Source organism: Aquila chrysaetos, chromosome 7 (assembly GCF_900496995.4).
Source record: "Aquila chrysaetos chrysaetos chromosome 7, bAquChr1.4, whole genome shotgun sequence".
Classification (NCBI taxonomy): Eukaryota; Metazoa; Chordata; class Aves; order Accipitriformes; family Accipitridae; genus Aquila; species Aquila chrysaetos.
The window spans coordinates 3173669-3201152 of record NC_044010.1 but is presented as its reverse complement, the minus strand read 5'-3'; the positions used below and the strand labels follow the sequence as shown (position 1 = coordinate 3201152).

At 49.1% G+C, this 27484-nt stretch overlaps 1 protein-coding gene across 1 annotated transcript in view; it reads right to left on the bottom strand.

The window, feature by feature from the left end:
- FSTL1 (follistatin like 1) overlaps positions 1-25932 on the bottom strand; it is a 55875-nt gene extending 29943 nt beyond the window's left edge. The window contains exons 1-2 of the mRNA XM_030019839.1: positions 25756-25932; positions 25582-25641 (exon numbers count right to left, since the gene is read on the bottom strand). Coding sequence (XP_029875699.1) covers positions 25582-25641; positions 25756-25758 — 63 coding nt within the window. The 5' untranslated portion in view covers positions 25759-25932. The remainder of the gene's footprint in view (positions 1-25581; positions 25642-25755) is intronic.
- Between the last annotated feature and the right edge of the window lie 1552 nt (positions 25933-27484).

Sequence of the window (27484 nt, the reverse complement as noted above, 5' to 3'; positions counted from 1 at the left end):
GCACCCCTCCAAACCCACCCCTTCCCTCTGGCAGGGTGAAGCTGGCACAGCTCAGGAGAGCCGAAGGCATCTCTCGAGGATCACACCGGCCTGCGGCATGGGCTGCTGGCAGAGATAAGCTCAGAGCCTGGCTGGCGGCTGCAGCCCTCACTCCCTCACACACCAAGACAAGGAATTATAAACATTTTCCCGTTAAAAAAAAAAAACCAAACCAAAAACCAACCACCAGAGAGCGTGGAAGAGAAACGACCAAACCAGCTAGATCCAAAGGGAAAAATCTCAGCCTCACTGAAATGAGAGGTGAGACTCCCCATCTTGGGAGGATCTTGATGCCCTTGTTGCTTCGTGCCAGCAAACCAGAGGGATGCCAACAGACTCGGGGTACGCTTAGAAAACTGTGGGAATCCCTTAGCTGGCCACTGTACCTGTTTCTTTGTGCAAGGGAGCTCCTGTTCCTGGGGCTGGCCTGTTCCTGTTGTGAATACTCTGAGAAGCAATGTCCTTGCAGTTTGTGTGTATCATACGGTTTGAGGCAAGTGCTCCCCTATTTCCCACCACTGTCATGATTCAGACATGGGCTGAATTAATTGCATGCGCTTTCTCTACGAGTGTATAAACTACACCACTGCCATATGCACACAAGACAGATTATAGTCAGTAAAGGAAGACGGAGTAAAGAAGTGGCTCTTTTTGGGTGTGCTCTTTAGACGGGTCCTTTTTCCCCATACCTCCCCAAGACAATTCTCATTTTTGTTTCACACCACCCAGGCAGTCAAACAGCCTCCTTCCACACCACCTCATAGAAATCGCAGTGCAAGAAAAGGTGGCTTTGTGCCACCCCGCAATCACCAACACAGCTCATGGCTGCTGTTGGAGCTGTGGCTGGCACAGCTCTGTCCCTGCATCGCAGCGCTGCTGAGCCTCAGGTCCCCTTGGCACCATCCTTCCCACCCAAGCCTTGTCTTGGACAAGGGAGCCCCAAGCAGGAGCAAAGGCAACAGCCCAGAGGAGAAACTTGTTGCGTTCCCTTCACACCACCGCTGCGGCATAGTGTTTCCAACAAAGATGCTCCTGGTAATAAACTCAGTCTTCTGGGGTGTCTCTGCTACACAACCTTTCCTGCTGTCCACTGGCTGTTTAATTTCTCTCTTGAGTGCCAGACCTTCTGTTTGTTAGCACTGAACTTCCTCCAGCTGCTGGCAGCTCTTATTGCTCTGTGTTGTCAAACTGAAGACTGCTTTCCCCCCTGCCCCGATTGATTTCTACTCCTGTAACTTTGTACTGGTGGAGCGTTCAGTTTTCTTAAGGTGTTTGGGCAGTCATGGTCTTTAAATCCTTTCTAATGCTTTGGGTTTGGGCTCTTTTGGTCAAAAGGAAACTTAAACTGGATCTCCCTTCTTTTTTAACAGCAATCACTTGGACATCATGCCTGCATTCTTTCAAAGAGGTTAGAAATAAAAGCTTTAATCTTGTTTGCTGTTCAGGAGTCTCTCCAGAGACTGAGAAAAGATCTTCCCAAGACCCAAGTGGCAGGACTCGCTGGTGAAACACAAGCCACAGAGACAGGTCTGATCGTGTCCTGCCTTGCCGCCGAGCTCCGGCTCCCCACTCCCTACCTGTCCAGACGACTCTCCTTGTCCTCTTTCCCAATACACTGGTCCTACTGCCCTTCAGCAACACTCTCCATCACCAACACTTGCCTTTGAGTGGCATTGCAAAGCTCCCATGGGATCACACACATGTAGGAAGCACACAGGGCTGGGAGGCACCTCTTGAGTCACCAAGTCCATCTCCGTGCTGCCAGTGCCTCCTCTGCGTACAACTCCATTTACATGACACTGATTAAAGGATGTTATTTTTTGCCTGTCCCACACCCATTGAAAGCCCGGTCTCAAAACCCTCTTACAGTTATGAGCCTTCCCCTAATGTCAAGACTGACTGTATTCATGGCCAATTCATACCTATTTATTCATACTAGCGTATGAATAAATTCTATGCTTTAACTTAACTTAAAAGCATATGAATTCTATACTTTAACTTAAACAGCACATTTCCTTCCCTGGCATTTCATTCCCTTGTCCTGCCCAGCATAAGGGAGCAAAATAGATAGCAATAACAGATGTCTGTCTTAATAAATAATGCTCTTTTATAAAAGTAATCTCTGTTTTGATTGTTATCAACAACACTTTTAAAGAAGCATGGGATCCAAAAATCTTCAATTACAGTGGAAATCTGGGGGACAGATCAAAGCAGGGGTGAAAATATGCACTTTAGCACCATTTTACGGCAAGAAGATAGCAAAGAAAAGTTTCAAAACTGAATTTAATATTTTTGCTACAGTGCAAGCTTAGCCAAGATTATAATCAGGACAATAAGTCATGACCGCCAAATTCCTGTTCCTTTCAGGGAAAAAGAATCCTCTGTACAACAAGACGTGACATGCAAGATTAGGGATGGAGACAGAAAGTAGAAGGACTTTGCTCTTGATTGCATTAGCCTAGGAACAAACAGAACAACAGCTCCTAACGTGAGGCAGCTTTATTGTATTTCAGAGAGGGAGCAGCCCCCTCCAGAACTAAGTCCCCTACTGTTTTGGAGCTGATATCCATTATTAGCCATGCTGTTATCTCAATGGGCAGCTGAAAGACAAAAAGCAGCATTTTCCCCACATTGTAAACCTTCTCCTATAAACCAGGGCTACGTATCCTGCAATTAAAAACACCATGCCACAGGCAACAATTGCCATGGAGGCTTGGGATCTCTTCACGTATCTAAGCACCCACGTCCCCACAGATGGAGCATGTGGGGGGGGCTCAGGAACAATTCCTGGGAGAGAGGGAGGAGCAGGAGGGTAGGGATGCTGCCACAGAGCAGCTCACATCTGGCTCTCCCACTTTGTTCCCCTAGCTTTAACTCCCATGGAAAGAAACAATTCTTTTTGTGCAGCCTTTTGCAAAATCTCTTCAGTGGGAGCACACGTTCCTCCTCCTCCTCGTTGCTCAATCAGCCCCTGTGACCCCGTTTCCCAGAAGGCTGGTTAAGCGCAGATGGGTTCAGACACCCACACCAGCCCTTTGCCTCTGGCAGATTGGGAAGGTGTCCCGCGCTCCTTCCCAGCACAGGGACATGACCCTGAGGAGCTGAAGGCCTCCAGCAAATCCTCTGCCTCCGCTGGCATCTCCAACAGAAGGCAGCAGACCACACAGACTTAGTTGTCCTCTCCCAGATGAAGAACGATCCCTTCAGGACAAACTTAAGGCTCGTTTTGGGAATGCAGGAGGGATGCAGAGGATGGAGCAGAGAGAAAGGGTGGGAAGGAGGCTGCATTGTTGTCTTCCCACTCTTGGTTGCTCTTTGGGTAAATAATGGACTTCTGTCTCCAGGGCTGCTAATCAGCTCTAAATGCCCTCAAAGAAAGCAAACAACAGCACAATAGGAAAGCCCAGAAATAAATCCGTTTCATTATAAATTCATTTTGTTTTCATTCCATTTTTCTTGCTAGTAAAAATATTCAGGTTAAGCTAAGCACTTTCTTTTCCCAGCAATCCCTGCTGGCTGTCGGCTAATGCAAAAGAAAGTTAAGCTTTTGACAGTATAATGGCTTTGTTAAAAAAAAAATACAATTATATTATTTCCCAAGACAAATTCTACAGTATTAAACATCTGAGCAATGCAGTATTGTCCTTGAAGCTGTTGGTGAAGGAATTTTACATGGAGAGATAGGAGGACAAGAGCAGCTTTCATGGGAGATGTATTTTACTGCATAGATCTCCACTGCTCAGAAATAAGAGATTTTGTAGCAGTGACACAGCCCATAAGCCAGATAACATGAGTTACGCAAGCTTTTGCCTCTACGCTACTTGCAGTTGTGTCACCCATAACTAGAAATCGTAACCATCTGAAGACTCTTCCGTGGCATGCAAACTATGTCAATCCATCAGCGTCAGCACATCTCTGTACTGGTGTTTCTAACAAACTCATTAGCAATAGCTAAGACTACTAATCCAGGAGTAAGGAGAAAGAGTTTAGGGTACTAAATGGAGTGAATTCATAACAGATATCACAGATATTTCAGTAATCCTCCATGTCTAGCCTAATCCCAGCAAAGCTGCTTGAAGTTCAGCCATTGACAGGAATACCCCCAGGCAGCAGGAGAAGCCACAAACAGCTGATTGAGAGCAACCCCCTCCTGAACACCATGCAGAAAGGGAAAACTGGGTGGTTCTGGGATGGGCATAGAGTCCCGAGGCTCAGAGCCTGCACTTACCCTGGGAAATTCAAGAGGGTCAGACACTAGCAGGAAAATCCCTGGCACCCAAGCTCAAATGTCTGTGCTGTCGAAGCAGGACCAGGGCCACTGGTGTGGTCTGCAAGTTCTCAGACACAGTTTAGGGGTTAGCACAGACCCTGGTAACCAAGAAGTAATTCACACGCAGCCACCCTAATCAGGAGATAAGACAGTTTAAAAGCATAGATGTGGGCCATTCTGTCTCACTTGGCCTCACAGTCAGCAAACAACCCTATGCATGTTTGATTTGTTAATGCAGACATTGCCAAAGCCATGGCAGAACCGCAGCCACAACCTGCGAGGAGTCAAGCACCATGATGGGAAATCTAGTAACGGCCAAGACAAAGGCATTATTTTCCACGCATCTGGTATTTGTGAGGCATCTCTGTAGCTGGAAAAGACCAAGGCACGCCGAGCTCTGTATCTGAAACAGCAGCTCTGATCCACCTCCAACTTCACTTGGGTTTGTACTTCATGGCCTGACCTCTTCTGAAGGTCTTCAGAGGGATGGAGAGCAGTCAAGCCAGCTGATTCACAGAAGTCAAGGTGTCACCCCATGTTATGGGTGGAACGGGTAGCACCTCAATGCTTAAAAGCAGCCTGACACTTCCCCTTATGAAACCATCTTTTCTGTTGCTGAGAACTTTGCCGGCACTGAACTGCTCAGGTTGAAATTTTCCACACCAGGTGTTTGCCTCAGGCTGACTTTTCCTTTTTAAAGTGTCAACAGAAAAAGGTCAGTGGTTTCTCAGAACAAGATTAAGTTGTTTTGTCCGTGTTCGAGGAATGGTAAAGTTGTTGTGCTCAGAATAGTCCTCAGTGCCTCGGTCTGAATTTGGTGGGAGAGTCACCCTGGAGTCTCTTGCTTGTGGGGAACTATCCACATCTGTCAAAGACTGTAGCAAACGTGTGTGTTTGTGGAAATCACCAGTTTACACACAGTCAGTGACCTTTCTAGCAGCTGATTACTTCTGAAACTTCAGAAGTTAAGAAAAATCCTTCCCCTTACAGCTCACAGATCCTGATTACGTTGCCCAAACACTAACTGAACATGATGACCAAACAAGCTCTCTTCTGGGATTGCAGGATTTCACAGGCAGCTGCTGCTTGGGCTACAGCATGGAGCAATGAAATGAAAGGCAGGGGACTACATCTCCCTTGCAGGTCATCAGTCATTACAGCCAGGAGGGCTGATGCCAGAAGAAAACAGTAATTTAGGACAAATAGTACAAGGGTGGAGAACTGAATCAGCAGATGTTTTGCATAGAAGAGGCAGGCTCAGGACATGACTGAGACTAGAGAGAAGAGGGCAGGTCAGGTAGGACATGGCCATCCCCTGGAGCTAGAGGCCAATGTGGGACCCGGATCCTGTGGCAGCAGGTCCCAGTGTGTGTTTTATGTTCCCTCACCAAGCCAGCCGCGTGGTGGGATCCAGCTCAGAGCCTGAATGAGTACCAGCACCAGTCTGGATGTGCAGGTACTACAAACCTTTTGCTGTGAAGGTGTCTGAGCTACTGCCGCTCCATGATGAAACCACTATCCTTCTTGGTCACTTGGTAAGCGAGTGCTGTGGATCTAAGAGCCAAGCACACGGGCAGCTCATACTTCATCTCTGACCTTCGACTGTTTTTTTCTTTATATTTTCTCAAAAGAGAAGCATAGCCCTGTGCTCTTAGCGGTATGGAGTCAACAGTTGCCGCCACATCTCTAGACAGAGCTTGAAGACCACCTGAGGTGATGGCTTCATTTACTTGTTTTTGTCTGCGGCAAGAGAGATGTAGTAACAGCCTACCTTACAGACGTTTGATGGCAGCTTAAGTCATTAACCAGCAAATGCTCTAATGGGCTGAGATAGATGATGCAGCAGACGGCAAAAATATAATTACAAACGCTCTGCACCACAGAGGCAAACAACATTGAGGAATGCCAAACCAACTGCAGCCAGAGCTCAGCACTACAGATCCCAGGTCTCTCTCTCTCTCCCCCACAGCAGAACAGTCCAACCCCCCCTCCCCAGTACTCACTCCTAGAAGGGACTGGGTCCTTCTGGGCAGCCGGGTCTCACCAACACAAGGCACTGCCTCCGAGTGCCATTTGCCCTGATCACACAAGGAGCAGCCACCCAAGCAGCACGTATCTCCCAACAGAAATGAACTTTGCACGGCAGCTGGAGCTGCAGCTCAGCGGATTTACGCCCTGGAGCTCGGGAACACGGGATGGGGGGCATCCAAGGCAAAACAAAGGTGGTGGAGCAAGGTAAATGACAGGGCAGTGGCTCACACAGAAGTAAACAGTACCTGCACAGCAGCCATTCCTCCCTGAGCAGTGAATGTCATTGTGCCAGACCTTGGGAAACGTCCCAGAAACCTGAAAGTTCACAGTGGCAGTAGAAGCCAAGATCTCTGCATAGACAACAGATCTCCAATTACCAAAGCCAGCTCAGTTGGCTTAAGGACAGATTATTTCCACGGGGTTTTTTTGCTTGCTCATTTAATGATTACATTTTTTTGTGCGGATCTGTTTTCCCATATATCAGCAAGAAGCCAGACATCAGGAATTTTTGCTAGGCCTTTCTAATCAGAGGGACTATCTGTGATGCAACTTGCAAACACAACGCTACCAATGCTTTCAACCACTGGGGTTCCCATATCTGCCATTCCTCCTTGAATCGGAGGTGACCCCGCTGATCATCTGAGGTTGGCTTCCCAGCCTCCTGGAAACCATGCTACAGAAGACTGACATTCTCCTATTTACCTTTTGTACCCACTCCTGCATGCTTCCCTCTAACCTCCTCTCTTGAAGAGAAAATCATCCAATCTGCTCTGGTTCTTCTGCTAGGGCTGAATGTTCCCCCAAACAGCCTGATGTTCACAGATGCTGGAAACGCACGGAAGGGAAACAAAAGCCTTCAGCCTCACTGGAAACCCAGCCCGCAGCACCAGCCTAACATTGCCCAAAAATATCCTCTCTTATCTGGGGCACTCAGCTCCGCAAAGTGAGGGCAGTGGCCATGTTCTCCCTTTGCTAGCAATGATGTAAAAATGGCTGAGTTAATATTCCTCTACAAATCCCCTTGTTTGTGGAACTGTATAGACGCCACAGAGACATCTGTGGCAGGCTGAAACTTGGTGTTTTACATGCTTTTTGTCAAAATCAAATCAAAGACAGGGGAAGCACACTGAGCTTGGACGTATTTTAAGTCAAACAAGCATAAAATATTTGGCAAGTTTCCCTCGCTTAATGCAGTATAAACAATTTTGGTATTCGACAGAGAAAATTTCCCATTTAATGAATGTGGCGAGTAACTGAAAAGAAGGTCACACTATTTTTGCAGTTTCAGTTAAGCACAGGGCAGCCCCAGCTTCTGCTGCACCATTAGAAAAGTCCATGTGCGAAGTTAAGCGGCTCTTTTGCAGCCAGGGCTGCACTGGGGAGGTGAGAGGAGATACTCCTGCAGGACACTAGGTTCTCCCGCAGCACCCAGTGAAGACAAGTGGATTTTTGCCATCGCTTTCAGAGGGGGGAAAAAAATGAACTCCGACAGACAAAAAACTGAGGCAGACTAAGGGTTTCAGAAGGCAGCCTCTGGCAGATCCAACCGCAGCAGTTTAAGACATTAGCTTGCGCAGCTGTCTGCCAGCCTTGGCTGTCCACCTTGTCGGCCAGCCAGAATTTATTGCTTCTCTAATAAAGTCAGCAGAAAGAAATACATGCTTGTGCCTCAGCCACTACACTTCGCAGCCCAGTATATTAGACTGAACTGCTGACGATCATTGGTTTTCAGTAAGATCACAGACTCGTGGCTGTATATCCAAGGAGGGGAAGAACAGACAAGAACAGAACAAAATGTCTCCCTCGCTTCAAAAGGCTTAGAAGAGACTTGAAAGAAAACAGACAAATAAAGGGGCTAAAGAACTTATGAAAGATGTTTATTCTACAGAAATTGCTGCGGTGCCTCTCTTCTGCATCCTTTGCTGTTGGAAAGGCTGGTTTGGCTAGCTACTGCTCACCCCGGGGGAAGGGAGCTGTAGGTGCAAAAGATAAAGCCAGGTCTGCAGGAGTTATCACCACTGCTCATGCCCCCGCTAGCCCAGAGCTCTCTGTAAGAGTAGGCGCATGCTCCACCACCTCCAGCTAGAACCAGGTATAAGGAAGCCGAGAGCTCTCCTGACCCTAAGGCCTGCACTTCTGACACTGCCCTCCCCTCTCCAGGGCTCGGCTCCAGGAGTGACATCGCCTGAATGTATAAGCAGTCTATTTTTACAATTCCTAGTGTAACCAGACCTTCTTCTCCTACGCAGAGGAGAGATTTCAGTGGTAAAATGGCATGCGTCAAAAGAAATTAAGATAGGAAACTCAGAAGGGACAATAGGTTTTCTTTTTCAACAAAGATTTAAGAAACCCCAGGAAATTCACACACCCAAAGCGTTTATCAAAACGTGTTTCTAGAGCTGGCTTTGACTTAAGCACACCAGGAAATCAGTGGTAGTTTTTTGAATACTGAGAACAAATTGCTTAAGTACATATCATTGTGTATGTGTAGACATTATTCTCATGTACTCGATGTCACACTTGCCTTGCTGAACAAAGCTGTACTAGATGCTACTTGTACAAACATGCAGGCTGTCGGAAATAAATATAACATCATCTGTTTCACTCCACAAGATTACAGAAGTAGCATGTGATATTATAACAATGTATTGAGCCACAATAAACAGATGCAGGGTGCTGCAGGCCACCTTGAGGTTTTGCAATTATTCAAAGTCTAATATTGCGCAAGGAAAGGTTCAGTAACACAACACTGAACTTCAGTTCTTGAGTAAAACCTCTTGGTTTGTTTTTCAAAGAAAACAAACCTTACTTTTCAGCTCCCCAATAATCTGGGTTAGCTCAGTTTGAAACAAATTTAAAAAAAACCCAACAAACAAACAAACAAAAAATAAAAAAAACCCCGCTACTCAAAGAAGCACCAAAAGCTCCTTGTTTCAGGTCTAACAGCCCTCCTAGGATAAAGCTTGCAAAGCCTGCCACAGTCCTTCCCTGTCAAACACCCGGACCCTGTGAGGGTATAGACACTTCAGGTCAGATACACACGTAAAATACCAGAAAGTTATCTAGAAAGTTAACTCACCAAGCTGAAGGAATGGTATGCATGTGCTCCTTTAGCCTACGGCAAAAGCAAGGTAAGGTAAATAATCTTAGCCTGCAATGAAAGATTTACTGGAATGACAACATCTAACATCTTATCACAGCCTACGCAAATCCAGCTGCTGGCTGTATGTCCCCCTTTGCATTCTAAGTGCTCTAGCACTTAGAAGACCTGAGTCACTTCAGTGTGCCAAGGCAGAAGAAAACAGCCCTGACCAAAGAGAGACTACTTATCTTACAGTGAACATGAGCATCTAGCACATCTGTGCTGATCTGTAAGAACTTGTCACTCATGGGGCCTTGACGCTGATTCTCACTTACCGCGTGAACCACAAAACCCTTACCCATGCAAGTATTACTTGCTTCTGCGCTTGGTACCCTTGACTCCGTGAAACCTGCACATAAACACAGCCTAGTCCCAGCAGTGATCATTTATACAAGAAGCCTGTAACGTTGCAGTCAGCAACATCAAGTCCAGGGTGCAGATGAAACTCAAGTGTCTACAAGGGACATTGCTTGTGGCTGCTTCCTTCTCCCCTCTAGGACTGAACACTCGCTCTACAGCAAAGGTATCCAAACTGGTTGCGAAGCAGTTCCTGACGTGTTGCAGCTTACTACTTCATCCACGATAGTAAAGCTGACCCAAGTCCAGCTGTCAACACACACGGTGCCATAAGCAATTCAGGATATGTTTTGTGACCTGTCCAGTCATCCCTGCTGCATGATGGCAATTTCAGCCAAAGGGTGGAGCAGATGTTCACGGTCACGAAGCGCATCAGCTGCGCAAGTTTAATCCTCCAAGTCCTTTGTTACAGCAAAACACAATTGACTTTCATGAGCCTCATATCCTCCAAAACACCAGGATGTCAGCACAGCCCTGTCATGGGGACCCTGTTCCTTCAGTCACATCAAAGTCCCATTAAAAATTGTCATTTCTTCATTTTCTCATATGTCAGACACACTAAGCAACAGTCCACGAGACACGTGCTTTACTTCTGCATGCTCCATGCCTGGACTTCACTGTGTTTCCCCATCTCAACCTGAGTTTTGTATCTTCATCTCAGCCAAGATATTGTAATTTCCCCCTCCCCCCTTCCCTGTCGGAAACCATGCAATGCAGAGAAATCAGACTACACTAATACTGGGACAGCAGCCAGCAGTACGTGGTGTGCCTGGCTTTTAACAGCTAAATCCTATCAAAAATAATGATGCAAATACGGGCACTCCTCCCCGAGACATCCTAATGCTTTCAACAACCTCTTGGGAATGTATAATGCTGCTGGATGGGACAGAGGCCGAAAGGAACAAATTTGGGACTCCTGGTACTTACTGTGTGAACACCAGCTGGCTAAACAAACAACCCTAGGTCTGAAAGTAGAGATAGCTGTGCGCATGTTCTTCAGCTGCTGTATCAGATAGCTGCTTCCTGAGGGCAGGCATGAACTGCACCAAATTATCACCTAAACGCAGCCATGAGGTGGAAAGCTCTCCTTTAGGAATCTCACCCACAGATGGAGGACCAGGGGTTCTAGCAAAGCATCCTTGAAGTACTTGGGCCCAGACTAGTATCACCATTTAAGAGATGAACTCCCTTGCTCTCCATAAACCTTAGCTATATCATCTGTCTTCAACGCCCTGGGTTTCAGCAGCTTTTCCAGTACCACATAGGAAGCCTGTGGGAAGCAAAACTGGGACTTACAAGTCCTGCCAGGTAAGCACATCCCCACCCCTCCGCCAACAACTGCCCTCGGTCCACGACACTACCCTGCCCACACACTGCACAAGTGTGAGCAAGGCCAAAAGCCCCCCTCATGCAGAATTAAGCCGATGGATGCAGAAGCATCCATCCTTCAGTCGTGGCACCCTGTGTCCTCGAGTACATCACCGAGTGCCCTCTGGAGTCCGTCTCTGCAATAAATGAGCGCTTGACAACTCCCCTCATCCCCGGCCGGGAAAGCACCCCATGGGCAGACACCCGTGGCAGAGATGGAAACCACCCCCCTGCCGCCGAACGCTGCTGGAGGCCGTGAAGGAGAGGTCTCGCCAGGCCCTGCCGCAGCCCCCGCCAAGGGCTCTGGCAGCCTCTCGCTCCGCCGACTGCGGGGAAGCGCGGCAGGGACGGGCGAGCAATCCCTGGGACGCGTCCAGCACAAGCTGCGGCACGGTTCCAGGTCACGCCGGCCGCGCTCCTCACATCCCCTGCCGGACCCCAGCACCCGCCGGCCAGGCTCCGTCCTCGAAGCTGCCGAAACCTTCCCAAGCCCGTTCCCCTGAGCCCACCGTGCTCCCCCCCGGCAGGGTGGGCGCTGGAGGAGAAGCCCGCCTGGCCACGCTCCTCCATCCCGGCGACGCACAGCGACTGCCGCAGGTTTTGTACGAGAGGAACGATGGAGACAGACCACAGCTTCTCTGAGAAAGCGTTAATGTTCTCCTGCGTCCAAAAAACCAGAGCAGCCAGCAAAGGGGCCTCTCTCGTGGGGGCTGTGGTCAGCAGCACGGGATGGGGCAGAGAGGGAAGGCACCTCCTTTCCCATCCCCACGCTCTGCTTTCCCACGTTTTCTGTCACGCCTGTGCAAAGACAAAAAATGAAAAGCTACGTACCACCCCCCCCCCCATCAACCACAGTTTTTTGGGGCAGAGTTCTGTTTTCAGCTACGCAGGGGCCGAGGAAGAAGAAGAAGGTGCAGGCAGGGAAAGCGGCAGGAGAGTCGTTCACCTTTCTCCATGGCAGCTCACGGGCAGAGCGGCTCGCACCCACTGCGACACTGCTCCTTTAGATGTAGGCTGCAAGGAAGTTTGGCTCCAAGTTCAAAAAAGTCACAGCCCCAAGGAACACAGGGCTTTCTTGCCTCTTGCCAGACTTTTATTAAAAAATGGGTTTTGAGCTCGCGGCAGAACACGGGGTGAAAACGTCACCCCAAGAGAGGGAGCCACCCCTTCTCACCTTTCATCAGTGACCAAAAAAAAGGACTTCCAACTATCTTGCCCACAGAAAAAGTGCACAAGCTTTCTTTATTTGAATGCCTCTGCTACCCAGTTAAGGCTGCCTTGCAGGAAGATGCCTTAAAGCTATGAAAGCACAGACCTTCAGCCTAGCCCACTTGGTCTTCCCAAGGTATGAACTGGAAGGGACCCGAGAACAAGAAATGCAGAGAGCCTTCTTCTTTCTCTGAGAGGAGGGAAAACCCCCAGACACGCATATTTAAAGACAAAGTTGGAAATGGAAAAAGAAACAAAAAAGGGGTATTTTAATAACCCCTAAATCTTTATTATGCTTTTTTAGTACAGAAGCTTCCCGCGGTCCAAGTCAAGATCCAGCCCAGTCTGCGCCAAGCTCTGTACAAACACATCTCAGAAGAGAGTCCTTGCCCCTGGGACAGCAAGCAAGCAAGATTTGCTCTTGGAAGAAATTCCTGTATTGTTATTTGGTTAGAAATGGATCGTTTGAGAAGGGTGGAGTGAACAGCAAGAAATCTGGCTCTGCCTGCACCTCTCTAGCTCTATCCAATGTGGGTCAGACTTGCGGGCGACGGCTTGAGTTGTCGAGAGGGGGGGCAGCCTGCGTGCTCTTCGTGCCCCCCTCAGTCCCAGGACTGACGCCTGCATGTAAAACAAACCAAGTCCCACCTAGAGATAGACCCGACAGACCCAGCCTCCAACATCAGTGAGAGCTCTCCCTCCCGTCAAAGCCTAGTTCATCCACCAGACTCGGCCGTGAGAAAAGGAATACAAATCAGAGCAACAGCAGCGTGTGCTGGTGTACACATGGGACCTCACAGAGCACGGAGACATGCTCACCGATGTCAGCAGTGCAGCCTTTAACAGCTCTCAGGCCCCAGTTCTGCAAACTATCACTGCTCAGTTTAGGTACTTTAAGTGTAGGCACGCAAGAGACCACAGATTTCCTCACTACCGTGCCTACCGCATTAGCAGACTGTTAGCTGCTCTCCCTACCCTGGGAGCCCGTGCACTCAAACTGGCCTGTGAGCCTGGCAGCCGACTGGTCTGGTGAAAAGGGCCCAGCGACGGCAGAGGCACCGTGTCTGGGGCACTGGTCGGGGAGGGTACAAGCTCTAGCGGGGCTCAGCTGAAGGTGCCTGCCAAAGGACGGGCTCCAGCTGGCCACCGTGCTGCGACACAGCCCTTTGTCTACTTGCAGGGCTGAGCACGCAGCCCCCCGGCCCCCAACCCAGTCAAATCTCACCGGCGGGGTCAAGAGGGTCGAGAAGCCTCTGAATATTGAGCTTTAACTTAAGCGTGTATTATAGGAAACTCAAAACCAAGGCTTTAGTTGGTAACAACAGCAGCACATTTGTGTACTGTGGGAAGACTCCTGTTATAAAAACCTCGCCAGCTATGTTTCCTGATGGTGTGTGAGTTAACGTATATAACTCCCTAATAATAAATTAGGGCTCTCATTGTTTTTGTCTTTCTTCTTTTTACAACTTACATCACCCAAGGCTGTACGGATTCCCAGTAACAGCACATGGAGGTGCGCTGTCATCACGTGGCGAGGGAGTGCTAACAGACTGGGAAAGGGGATGCAACGCGTGGAGACCCAGTACTGAGCAAGGGATTAAGAGACATACCTTACCAGGGGACGGCTTGAGGAGCTCAGACTGTTTAGTTTGCCAAAGACAAGACTGGGAGCGGTCCTTGTCGCAGACCACAGTTACAATGGTGGGGAATAGATGCGCAGTACTAAAGGCCTCTTCTGTTTAGCAGATTAAACTCAAGATTCAGCATTCGGAGATCAAAACTAGACAAATGCAAGCCAGAAATGAGGTGTAACAGCATGTGGGTAATTAACCACTGCAGCAACATACCAAACACAGTGGTATTTTCCATTTGTGGTAATTACTTAATCAAGACTAGATGTTTTTAAGACACGCTTTAGAGTCCAGAGCAAATGGAATTAATCAAAGAGCTGGATGTATGGGCTGTATTATGCAAGAGGGCAGAAGAAGTAAAGCACAACAGCTCCTTCTGGCCTCACCATCTACTAATCTATGGGGAAAATTGTCCCTTTTAGTGTCACTGAAGTTGGTAGACAGCCATATTTTTAGTGACAAGACATGCTAATGTTTACATGAAATAGTAATAATAATGCATTGTGTTTCACCCACACTTCTAATCTGAAATGCTCCAAGCTCTTTGCCGTCACTACATCAGTAAGCCTGACAGCTCACTGGCTGATAAATTGGCATTACCATCCCCCTTTCATCCAGCTTGAACTTTTTCAGAGCAGCTAATCATCTGCTTACTATTTACATGGGAAATAGGCTACCTGTGATCTTGGGCACCTACTTTTAGGCCTCTTGTTGAGAAAACATTCACGTGGGCACCTTGCAGAAGGTCTCGGGGTGGGAAGTGGCTCAGCACACTGAACTGCCCAGCAGCTGCCTTCTCCAGATGCTTATCCCCAGTACATACTTTACTGCTTTCAAAAACTCTGTATAAACTCTCTAGAAGACTTCTGGTAACAATGTACTACTTAAGACCAGAAGTCAGCAGTTAAAATGTGAAAAAAAAACCCAAAAAAACCAAAAACCAAAAAACATTGAGAGAATGTTTCCTAGTTGTTTCAACAAACATCATCATATATAACAGACCAAAAAAAAGTAATTTCCATTAGTTACCATGACAACCAATGGAAATTGCTAACCCATCTTCTCTCCCTTATCAACCTTTGGCAGACCTGTCAGGGAAAGCAAGTGACTATGCCCCCATATAAGATTCTCTACTTAACTACAACATATAGCTCACAGGGAAATCTACATTGCCACAATGTCAAGTGCTCCCCGTACCGCACATCTCCAGTTTGTCTCCTCTGAGCTACAAACAGCTGGAGCGATGCTTGCTGCTCCCCTCTGAGAGCAAACCCTCCAGAAATGCAATCACCCCTGTGAGACACTCCAGCTCTCCTACCTTATGCCCTTCCTCTCCTTCTCTGGCTCCATAAAAACATTCAACCATCTCTTTCTTCCCATCTGTGGGCCATCAGCTCACACCTTAAATGTGGCCGTACAAGTCCTTTTTGCACATCTTTACTGCTTGGCAAGAACTTGCTGTATCACACAGCAATTCTGGTCCGCATTTTATCTCTGTTTTCCTCACTATTGTTATTGATAAGGATAATGACCCTCTGCAGTGCCTGCTGCACCTTCTACATGAGAGCTTTTAACTTTTCTTAACAGGAATGCATTCAGCTTCATAAAACCTTCCAAGAGGCATAGCATATCATTATCCTTTTTTTACAGATGTGAACACTGCAGCTTAGAGGAATTAGGTGCCTTGCCCAAAGCCTACATACAAATCATGGCATGATGCTAAGAGTGAGAACAAATAGGTCTGGAGAGAAGAGTCTGTTTGCATTTTCTTGATGCCTACAGGCTATGAAGTTGTTTGAACCACATACGCTCGGATTCCCCTTTAGTCCCTCCACCCTGCCAAAACCCCACAGCAAATAAATACAAACCTGGAAAAAAAAAAACAAAACCCAAAATCAACAGTTGTGTCTGTTTAATGCTGGTTTACTGTTGACCTTGCATCTGCAGCCAGGATGGCCTAACTCACCCCAGCGTCTGGATGTGTGCTGCTGCACTGCAGAAGAGCTTGGCAGTGATTTGTGAGGAGGTATTAACGCCCAGCTGTTCTCCCGTCTCTTTCGATTTTCACGTGCACAAAGTTAGGAGCGGCCCAGGCACTGCACTGACACCATGCGGTCTCAGGCAATTCATATACCACAGCGAGATTCAACACTCACCCGGTAGGATCTGAAATTCCCAAATAATCCACATGAATCACAAATTTTGCTGCATTCTCCTCCACTCCCCCATTCCAGGTCTGGGTGGCAGAAGTTAGTAGCAAGTTACTCCGTAACAGAGCTAAGTAAGGTGGCTCTGTGTGTGCGCGTGTACGTGCACACAAGGTGTAACAAACCATGTTTTGTGCCCCGTGATTAACCATGCTTTGGCTCAGTTTCCTCCATGACACTCTCCTGGGGCACACAGCTCCGAGCACCAAAGAGGGGAGGACAAACCATAAAGTGCAAAGCCAAGGAACAACAACCTGTTCTACAAGCTGCTTCCCACAGATTCCTGTCTCAAGGCTGATCGCGTCTGGTGGCTACAAAGGTACGAACTAGGATCAAAGGGGAATACTCACAAAACGCTTCCCTGGTCTGTAGTAAAAGCTGATCTCACGTTGGAGCTTTTCCCTCAGGTAGGGCAGTAACTACTGCACCGTGTCTATTTTTACAAAACTTAGAGGAACACAGTATCTTGTAGGAAATTAAAATACTTCGCTAAACATGGCTGAAACTGGCTGTTGGGTTTAAAAGTTTTTTGAGGAGATTCAAAGGTACCAACAGAGAGTAAGATCACATAAAGCTCCATTTCTTTAGGCAGCCAGGGAAAAACGTTCTGCTTTGACAGGAGGAAGGGAGCTACAAGGAGATTAAAAGAGGTGGGCTAAGCACAGGGCTGAGGGACCCCAAAAACTGGCTATGTGTACAAGGTGGAGATCACTGCACAGGGGAGGCACTGATTACCATTGAACACAGGGGCGTAATAAGGACCGTTGGGACAGAATAAAAAGATTAACAGTCTACTTGCTCATAGAAGAGGACCACGAAGATAAACTTACTGACTTTGAGATACTCCAGAGCACGGTATCATTTTTCACAGAACAGGAAGGGGGCATGACTTATCGAGGATGTGTAAAACTGGATTTGACGAGACACTAATGGCTACGGTTTGTACAAGCAGCTACTAATCCCAGGGCACGCAGCAATACCTTGTAGAAGAAACAGTCTGTTTTTCTAAAGGGGGATGCTTTGAATGACCTCGAAAAGCATTATCACATTTGTCACTAGCCCCTCTGAAAAGCTTGGCGAAACGCAAGGGCTGCGGGGAACCATCCTGCAAGTGTGTGTGTGCATCTTCCCACGTACACTTCTCAGGTGAACAAAGGCCTGAGGACATGCCTCTCACCATCCTGAAAGTGCTCTTTTCAGCTAGGCAGGGCCGGTCACAGCGACCCATCCGTAGCTCGGCAGCCGATGTGGCCAAGGAGGCACTGGGAGCAGCCACCGATGCGTGCCACCGGCCACGCTGCGGCCCCAACCCCGCAGCAGGTCAAGTACGGGGAACGCTCCTTGCCAGGGACAGCACGGGCCACCGGCCCAGCCCTGGTCACTGGGAAGGGGCAATATGCCGCTTGCTGAGCAAAGCTCCGTGCATGAGCAAGCCCAGGCTAGCTCTTTAACTGCGGACTGGGTATAAAACAGGCAGTTAAAATTAAAAAAAATTTAAAAAGTACTCCCTCCTTACCCTGCTCCTTACCCTTACACATCATCCTCTACCAATGAGTCCAGGCCCCAGTCCTGGGGACATGAGAAATGGAGCTCCATGAGAAACAGAGCCTCTGTTGCAACCCGACTTCTCCGTCATCCATCCGCAGGGCAACTGGAGAAGGGGAGGGCCGACTGAAGAAGATTAGGCCGATACTACTCATGTGGCATTCATCGTCTTGGGGCTGGAATACCCCAGAGCTTGCATCACACAGAGCAAACACGCTGTCCTCAGACAAGAATACCGCAGCTTTTCTGCCAAGTTGAAGGCGATGCCTTCAACGTGAATGCTTGGTCCCCTGCCACCTTAATCTTCCAGAGCCCTGGGTTTGAATGCGTGAGCTGCAGACCAGAGCTGGGTCACAACCTTTTCAGTTATCCCTGAGGAATTTTACTCACCCAGACAACGAAACAATCCAGACGTAGCAAAAGCTCCCCGAGGAAATCGCTTCCTCCTACATATAGGAAACGAGACAACAATTCCAATCCCTCATACTTAAGCTTCCTCAAACATAAACATGAAAAAGTGGCCAAAACGCAGGAGGGGAAAGAAAGTCCCAGAGCAGCAAGGAATACATATGCAAAGAGTTACGTCATGCAGAAGGAAAGCTCTTGGCTTCAGGCTACAATTACCAGCACTTAAATGGCAGGGGCTGCTCTAGCACAGAGGGGGCCCCCCCACCAGGCACCGTCCTCCAGATCGATTCATTGTCAGAAAAAAACGGCAACAGACTCTGCCATCAAAACCGTCCCCGGACAGCGCGGCACTGGAGGCCAACCTGGCAACTGGCCAGCGCCTGCCGAACGCTCCCTTTTCCGTCCGTCCCGGTGGGTGGACAGAAACTCCTTGTTCTGTCCCTCCGACGCTCAAGCCCCAAAATGCCTCACCCCGGCAGCGGGGTGACGAGGAAAGAGTGGCCAAGGGCAGCGTTTCTGATGGCAGGAGGCACACCTAGCCCACGGGCTCCTGCGTTAGGACAAGGTTCACCAGTACATCTCTCCATCAGCGGCAGGTACCTTTGCCAGCCCATCCCTGTCACCCCACTCTTGCTTCCTTCTTATCCAAGACTGTAACATCCTCTTCTCCCCTCCCCTGACTTGGAAGACTTGAAAAGACTGTTTCAGGCTTGAGTCTTACTCCTGCCACGGGTACCTCTGCAGCAAGTCCTTCCACTACCTCCCTAGGTCTCCTCACAGATAAAGAAACAAAGAAGTTGTCTCTGGCTATAGACAAACTATGAAGCTATCACCATTTCTTGAAAACTTTCATTGTGGGGGAAAAAGCTGATTAAGCATGGAAAGCTCCACCAGCATCCAAATTCCCAAGGCCTCTTGATCCTGTCTGGGGACTCTGGGTGAGAAGCAGGGATGGAATGAGGAGGAACATGTACTGGCTAGGGACAACCAGCAGTGGGTGACAAACAGCCATCCAAACAGTCCTTCTATGCTTGGACCATAAGGTGTGCAAATCATCTCCTACCAATGAAACTCGGCTGCTTTGCCTTGGTGTTTTTATCTGTTTCTCTCCATTGTTCCTTCAAGCTGGTTTGCTGTTCTTTGCATTGCAAGGCCCTCTACAGAGATACAATCAAGACAAAAAAAAAAAACAAAAACAAATTCATATGCTTATGGCTTTACTGCTGTGTAACAGAGCTGCAGAATGAAATGAGGGAAGGATAAAGCAGAAGGAACAAGAAGAGAAGCTGGTTGCTATGGGGTCCATTACATAGCGTTACAGTATTTAGAGAAAGTGGTTAGAGGTCCATCTCTGGGACAGCTGTTGACAGGGTACAGCCACGGGAAATGCTGTACAGAGAGCCATCCTGCAATGTGCATACGGAGATGACCGAGATGGGTTCTAACAAGTCTTTCAACCTCCTGGTTTTCCTGGTGCATTGGGTATTTTCCTCAGAAGCACGGGAGAACTAGCACCCTCTCCCCAGTGAGACAAAAACAGATTCCTGTCTTCAAGCAGCGTTTAGTTTCTTCCACCAAATATTTGCTTAGCTGTCAAACAGTGGAAATGTGGGATCCACCTACAGCTGAGCTAATGAGACACCAAATCCCTCCCCAGCCATCATCCCCAAACTCCTTATTCCTTCCAAATGTGTTGGTCCAAGAGGAGCCTCCAAACTGTTTCCAGGTTATGGACCCCTTGACGCGCTCCAAACAAGGTGCAGGGGTGTCAAGAAATTCCACATATGGAGACTGGATCATGAGTTTGATTTTCTTCATCGTTTCTCAAAGGCAGCCTAATCCACTGCTCCAAGCAACCACAGGCCCAATGTCAAAACAGAGAGGTACAGTGTAATAAGCGAGCGAGCTAAGGCATAGAGCAGGTAATAAGATTTCACAGGAACTTACACGAACTTCACTTCTGGGTAGCTGGTTTGCATGGCAGAGAAGGGACATAGTCACTCATGACTGCTGGCTGGTGTCTTCAGATCAGAACTGGAGCACACTTGAGAGCAAGTAGTAAGAAAATGCCATGCAGTCGCTGCTCGTGCTATAGTTATCTGTGCTTTAACATAGCACCGAAGCCTCCAGGCATGCTTATCTGCCATTTGTTTATTTACTGCTGCAAGGCCTAGGAATTGCAATCAGAGCCCCATAGTCGAGAGCAAATGAGCCCCTGCTCTAACCAGCTCACATCTAACTTAGTACCCTAGCTGTGGCAAAATCGACAGCCTCTGGGAAAGTCAAGGCATATATAACCGCATGTCTGCCACCCAGACACAGCTCTGGAAGGAATTACGCTTCACAGCATAACAGCAGTCTCCTCTTTTCTTTTGCTAAACTCAGAGACAACGCTGTGAGGGATAAATCTCTCCAATGAAATGCTGGTTATTCACAGATTAGCTTAGATATCATAGTACAGCAGAAGCCAACCCCCCTGCAAAGATAGATGCAACCCAGCTAAATAACGCATTTCTGGGAACCAATCTCATCTAGCTCACAGGATATGTGGCAAAAACACAGCCTAGTTAACAGGAGTCTCATGAGCCCAGAAAGACACATCTGGCTGAGATTTGTGACAAACTCTCTTCTGTACAAAGAGAAACATTCCCCAGCTCATGTAACACCACACAAGAAAGATCAAAGGTGCCCTGGTGCCTCCTGATGGGTAAGCAGCTGTACCAATAACAGCAGCTGGAAAATGCAACAGGAGACTCTCAGCCAGTCCTCTCCTCCTGTGCTGGGAGCAGAGCTGCCTCCCAGGCAGGCCCCAGCAGCAGCCCCCTGTTAATTACCGGCAAGGAATTTGCACGCTGGCAGATAAAGTCATTCACTCAGCTACAGCACATTTGCACAAAGCAGCTCGGATCTGACAGCAGCTCCAGGCGAGAAGCAGCATCGGGGTGCCACGCACACGTACGTGCTACGCGACGTCGCTTCTGCTTCAAAGCTTGCGCCGTGCACGCTGCTGCTCGGAGGTTATGGTCCCTTCAAAACAGCTGGGGAGGTTGTTTAAACACTCATACACGGGGCATTTGGCCAGCGACTTCAGCACAACACGAGGTGCCTCAGACAGAACCACTTGGTTCGTCTCCCAGACTCTGATCCCTGGGACCATCCGCAGCACAGCAGCTGCCCGACGGCACAGCACGCGCCTTAAAAAACCGGCTTTGCACAGATAAGCCTTTGCTGTGCGCCCAGGGTAGAATCACTTTTTCCCTGCCTCCCCATTTAAAATATGCTTATTGCCTTGAGGCGCAGCTCCAGCAACGCCTGGTCTGGCACTCAAGGGCAGGATTTCAAGGAGGAAGACGCCTATCACTCCAAAACCAGCTCAAGGAGAAAAATGGATGCAATTTTTCCTTCCACTGAAGACTGAAGATGTGCCTGCTCGACTAGATCTGGGAAGGTAGTTTTATTACATTAGTGGGTTACATGTGACTGCTGGGTTTTATTGCACAAAGTCAGCGCATATTAAAAACAGCCCGAGTTACCCACGTGATTGGCACCACGGTGTCTATTCTTTCCGCTGCCATGGACAAAATATCAGCAAGAGGAGGACTGAACTACCCACAAAGTCTCTATCACTAAATTTCAAAGGCAAATGCACCCTTCTTAAAATGATGGCTTCAGGGCCAAATACAGCCAAATACTGCTATGCAATTACATCAGGATCTCAACTTTAATTTATTCAGTTTCACTTATTAAGACAGCAGTTTTTAGCTTTCTCCATTGCAGAAATGTAGGAAAAGTTTAACCAAAGCAAGCTGATGATGCCGGCCAGACTGTGTGAACAGCCCAATGGGAGGAAGTACACCAGGCTTTAGGAAGACCAGCTGAACTCCCAGCTCCATCTTCCCTGCGGCACACAAGCACTCTGCTGGCAAAAGGGGCACAGGTCTTAGAAGGGGTCGAGTGTTGCCCTCCCTATGTGCAAAAGCAGTCAAGTCGGATTGAGAGGAAGCACTCAGGTGAGTTAAGCAAACAGAACTTAGCCGAAACCTTTGTCTTTTCTCTCCCCCGTAACACCCCTTTTCAGCTTTTCACACGGAAAAATTACACCGAGGGAAAAGGAGGTGGGGTGAAAAAAAGTTACAACAGATGTAGGCACTGCAAACACTGTGCTGTTAGAAAAGGTTATAGATCTGCCTCCAGATGCTTGTCATTGCTGTGTTGCTTGGGGGTTATAGCCCCCTCAGATCTGTCAGTAGATCTCCTCGCAAGAAGAAAGCCTCTAGCCCTCCTCCTCTAGCCCTTTTATGCCAAAATGAGACGAGTCAGATTAAACTGTTTACACAACTCTTCCCGAAGGGTGGCTCATTTGGCCAGAAATGGGTTAAGGATGGTTCAGGAGAACAGCTACAGGTCCCAGAGATTAATCTGCTCCTTGCCAGTTTTCTGGCAAGGAGCAGGGAGCAGGCCAGGGCAGTGACTTCTCCTCTTGGCAAGGCTGGATTCAGGATAGGAATTCTGTCCACAGCACACAGCAAAACATCTAAAATTCACGGTGAAAATAACTTTCTTGATGATTCTGAATCAGGTTTATGCCAAAAAGAAAAAAGAAAAACCCTCACGCTTATTTTGAGGTAAGTACCCTGGTGGGACATGTAACAGTGCTGGTATAATTACAGTGGTACCACCGGTGGAAGCCCTCCCGCCCACCACCCTTCAGACCTCACGGACACAGTCAAACAGTGACTGGACTCCTCTCCAGTGTTAACTAGGTAACTTACTCCAGCAGGATATGAACAACTGACTAACTTTTAATACATTCATCAGACATTTCGAGCCTCTCCCTTTTCCTCTATCGCGATGGATGCTTCCCAAAAATCACTCCATCTGCTTCAGAAAGCCCCAGCTGAGAACACAAGCAGCTTCACCTCTGCAGCATCCCCTTTAATACGAGCAAACGGCCGCCTTATTGAGAGTCTGACCCAGGAAGAAAGAGATAAAAAGGGCTGTCTGAAGCTGGTGGCTGGCTCCTATCCGAGGAGTACAGTTCACCGTCTATTGCTCTTGTGACTATTACTGAACCGGGCCAAGAAAAGCTCCCAAGTTTTGGCACGTCTCAGATTTTCCAGTCTGCACAAAGTCATGCCAGGAACATTTACTGAAGCAATTTCTTTCTTTCTTTCTTTCAAGATTCTAATTATGCACCTAACAATGTTGCAGAAATGAGCGTTGTACAAAAACCCCAGTACAGTTCAGATATAGTTTTGCCGACAAAATGATTAGAAGCTTAAGGCTCAGTGTTAATATTCTGAACATGCTGAAAGGCACAAAGTGCAAACTGCAGCAGAAACAGAAGAAACAGAGAGGTTATCACTCCCAAAATCTGGAATAGGGAAAACCACACAGGAAAATGCCACACTAATCTTACGAAATGCCAGTGATGCAGCAGAGTGGTAATAAGAAACATTTAGAAGGGGGCAACCGTCAAAGCTGTCTCTGAATTGCAAGCAGCTCACCTTCAAGCACAGCCCACTCCCTAGAAAGTGAGAAGGTCTAGATACCCCAGAGGGTGAACTGATGTTCATCACTCGGCACCTACCAGCAACGAGGAATCAAACTGAACCCCAAACCAAAAGTTGTCCGAGGTGTCAATTTTCCCTGAAAGCAGACCCAAACCTCAGTCATCACTCTCAAGTTTTGCTGAACTTAGACTGGAATCAAACCAAAACGTTGGCTGGTTTGACACCTGGACTGTTACCCCTGAAAACAGTCAAATCATTCATTTATCCACTCAAGCATGAACTGGCCTTTAAAACCAAGTTTTGAACATGACAGCTGTACATTTTTCTTACTTTCAGTCTGCAGATGAGGCACAGAGACATGACAGTATTTATACTTGGGAAGCCACCCAGGTACTCCAAATTAGAGCACATTAGGCAAAAAGCAGGATTTAGCACTTTGACTGTTAACATAACGTTAGCGGCACCAGCGAAATCAGAAATCAAGGGCCAAACACATCTTGGCTATGTTTCTCTGGCTTACTGACTCCAGGAGGCTTTACTCAGACCAGTGCCATCACTATTTAGCTGTTATTATCATTCATCTTACGGATGCACTGCTGTGCACTTCCTCCCTACAGAGGTTTTGCTGTATATTGACCGGAACTGGTTAAGGTTTATTTAGGGTTCCTAAGAAAATGAATAAAACCGATCTGGCTTTTTCAGGACAGCGTTGGAGAGGATGCGTGGAAATGCTGACTACATAAGATTGTCACGCCTTGGGAAGAAAGCATATTACAATATTATCGTGTACAGGCAGATGTGAAACGCTAGCCCATACTACAGCTCAGTCCCGCTCCCCTTGGTTTTCTCGATAGCTGCGACCAGAGCTGTAGCTTGACAGTGTCGGCTTGCAACCGCCCTGTCTCACCTCCGCTCCTCGTGTCCCAGCGTTTGCATTGTTCGTCCCTTCAGCGAGCGGCTGGCAGTTGCGGGGAGTTCGCCAAAGAGCTTTGCTTAGGGGGACAGAGCAACAGCGATGGGCTTCACCCTAAACCCCCCCTCCTTGCCATCACCCGGGCAGCGTGGTCTACGGGTGGGAGGCAGAAAAAGAGGGAACTGTCTGTAGGAAATCGGACGTGTTTATGCATTTTTTTTTTTATTTTTTTTTTTTTTGTGCAGAGCCAAACTGCGATGCTCTAGGGTGGGTCTCGCCATCTGGGAGAAATATGTAGGGAGAAAAAATGCAGGCGGGGAGGACGAGCTGCCTCCCGCCCCCCGAGCGGGACCGCTTCCCTCCGAAAGCGGGCTCGGCCTCCCTCCCCAGCCCAGCTTGAGTTCATTTTCCTCAAATCACTTCCACATTTCCCCCTGCCGTAATTATCAAATATTTTGTTTCTGACCTCACTTTTACGGAGGCTGCCGCAACCGGGAATTCAGGCACCGTTTATTTTCTGTCAACAGAGCTGGGGCGGGGGGGGGGGGGGGGGGGGGTTGCGAGTTGGGGGCTTTCAATGTCATTGCAGTAAAAAAAAGGGAAGGAAAAAAAAAAAAGAAAGAGAGGGAAAGAAAGAGCGGGAGGGAGGGGAAGGGGAGCCCAGCCCGCCGGCAGGCTGAGGGGGGGCTCCGGCCCGGGCCCGGGCGGCGAAGCAGCCGCCCCCCCCCCCCCCCCCCCCCCGCCTCTCCTCACACGGAGGGGTCCGGCGATCCCGCAACTTTCCCCCGTCCCGGCATCTCCCCCAGTCCCCGCTCCGGGGTGCCGCCGGGGAAAGGCGAGAGGAAGAGGGGACGGGACGACAAGGGACGCCGTGAAAAACGCTAAAATGGGACCCCCGCTTCCCGCCCCCCCCCCCCCGCGCCTCGCCGCCGGGGGCCCCGTTCCTACCTCAGCTCGCAGGCGGGCGACGGCCAGCAGGGCGCAGAGCAGCGGGAGAGTTTTCCAGATCTGCAAGAGAAGGAGCGGAGGAAGGGGAAGGCGGTGAGCTCGGGGCGAACGGAGCCCGGGGCCGCCAAACTTCCCGCCCGGCAAACAGCCCCCCCCCCCCGCCTCCCTCCTCACCATGCTGCGGGCGGCTGGCGGTAGCGGCGGGGCAGGAGGAGTTTGTGGAGGCTCCTTCCCCGGCTCCGGCTCGTTCGGGAAGGGAAGGGGAAGGTTTTCCCCCCCCACACACACACCCCCACCCCTTCACCCCGACCCGCCAGCCCGCGGCTCCACCCCTCGGCCCGACCCCCAGCCGCCCACCTCCGCCCCGGGGCCGGCTCCTCCCCGGCCCGCCGTGAGGGGGCGGCCCCCTCCGGGACCACCGCAGCCGCCCCTCGGCGGTGCCTCCGGTCTTCCAGCCGCCGGGCCCCTCAGCGCCCCGAAAAGGGGGGACCTCGGCGGCTTTTGAAGGCTGAGGGGCGTTCGGGAGACTCGGCTCGGGGTCCCCCGGCCCGGCAGAGTGCCCGAGGTGTGTGTGTGGGGGGGGGGGGGGGAGTTGCTACCTCACACCGCCCGGCCTCACACCCCCGCGTTGTGGCAAAAAGGGGGAAACTGAGGCACGAGGTGGGTTCTCCGCAGGCGGGGTGCTGTGGAAACCCGCCGCCACCGCGCTCGGGACGCGAGGAGGTTCGAAAATAAGGGTTTAAGGCCGTTGGTGTTAGGATCCAAATGGCTTTGGCGGAGCGGAACAGGCAGCCCGGGTGTTGTGCCAGGCACAGGGGGGCCTGAAATCCCCCCTGAAATACCTGGCGGTGCTCATTTGTGTATAAATACCTGTGATCCTCTTGTTTAATCTCTTCATCTCTGAATTTCAGAAGCCTCCGGTAGCTAGAAGGCAGGATCTGACAACACAAAGAGACTGATTGTCCTGGGCGCATACAGAAATCTCTCTAACAGCAAGCAACACCATGACACCAGTTGTCAAGGGCTTTTCCTCGAGTTTTGAGGTTGGTCGTAACCAAAAATGACACCGCTGGCTTTGAAATACCATCTCGCTCCGTAGCCAAGCATGCCCATAAGCTGTCTATCTCCTCGCCCTGCTTTATTCTGTGCCCTCAGCGCAGGCAGGCGCCGTGGGAGATGCTGGCGTGTGTCCCCTCATCGTTCACCAAGACTTAAGATTATTCCCGCAATCCTGCTGGAAGGAGAAAACTCTGGGGAAGAGTTATCCTAGATCAGCCCACATCTGGTCTGTTCACGGCAGCTGTGCCATTTTTCTGTGCTTCCTCAGGCTCTGCTTCCTCACTCTGTTTTGTTTTTAGCACTACTGTTACTAATTTTGCATTTATAAAGCATCCTCCCCAGCAAGTTCTGCTTCTGTCTGTGAGTGGTACTAGGCTATAAATCTATCCTGAAGAGATGTCTAATTATTTCACTGCTGATGCTGAGCAATGTGGTTTTCATTGGCTTTTTTGTTTTTTTAAAACTCACCTTTCACAGCGTACCTCTTTGTTTTGGAGTCATTGATTGCCTTGCCTCATGACACAGCACAGGCAGAGTTATGGCTGAACTCAGCTGGCCTCTAGTTTGCAGAAGCATCATAGGATCAGGCTCACCCTGAGTCACCCTGATGCGAGTGCCATGATAAGAAAAAAAAAACAAGTGGCAAATGATAAATATGTTTTAAAAGATTCATCGATTTCTGGCCTCTTCATGCCCTGCTCTGCGCAAGCGGTGCTACACGAGGAGGCTCTCTATTTCCAGAGGGTAAAAATGACTCATACCACTCTTGGGAACAGAGCACTAGCAGGGGTCTCCCAGCTCCCGCATTCCCTCCCTGATACCATAGGCAGTCACCTCATGTAAG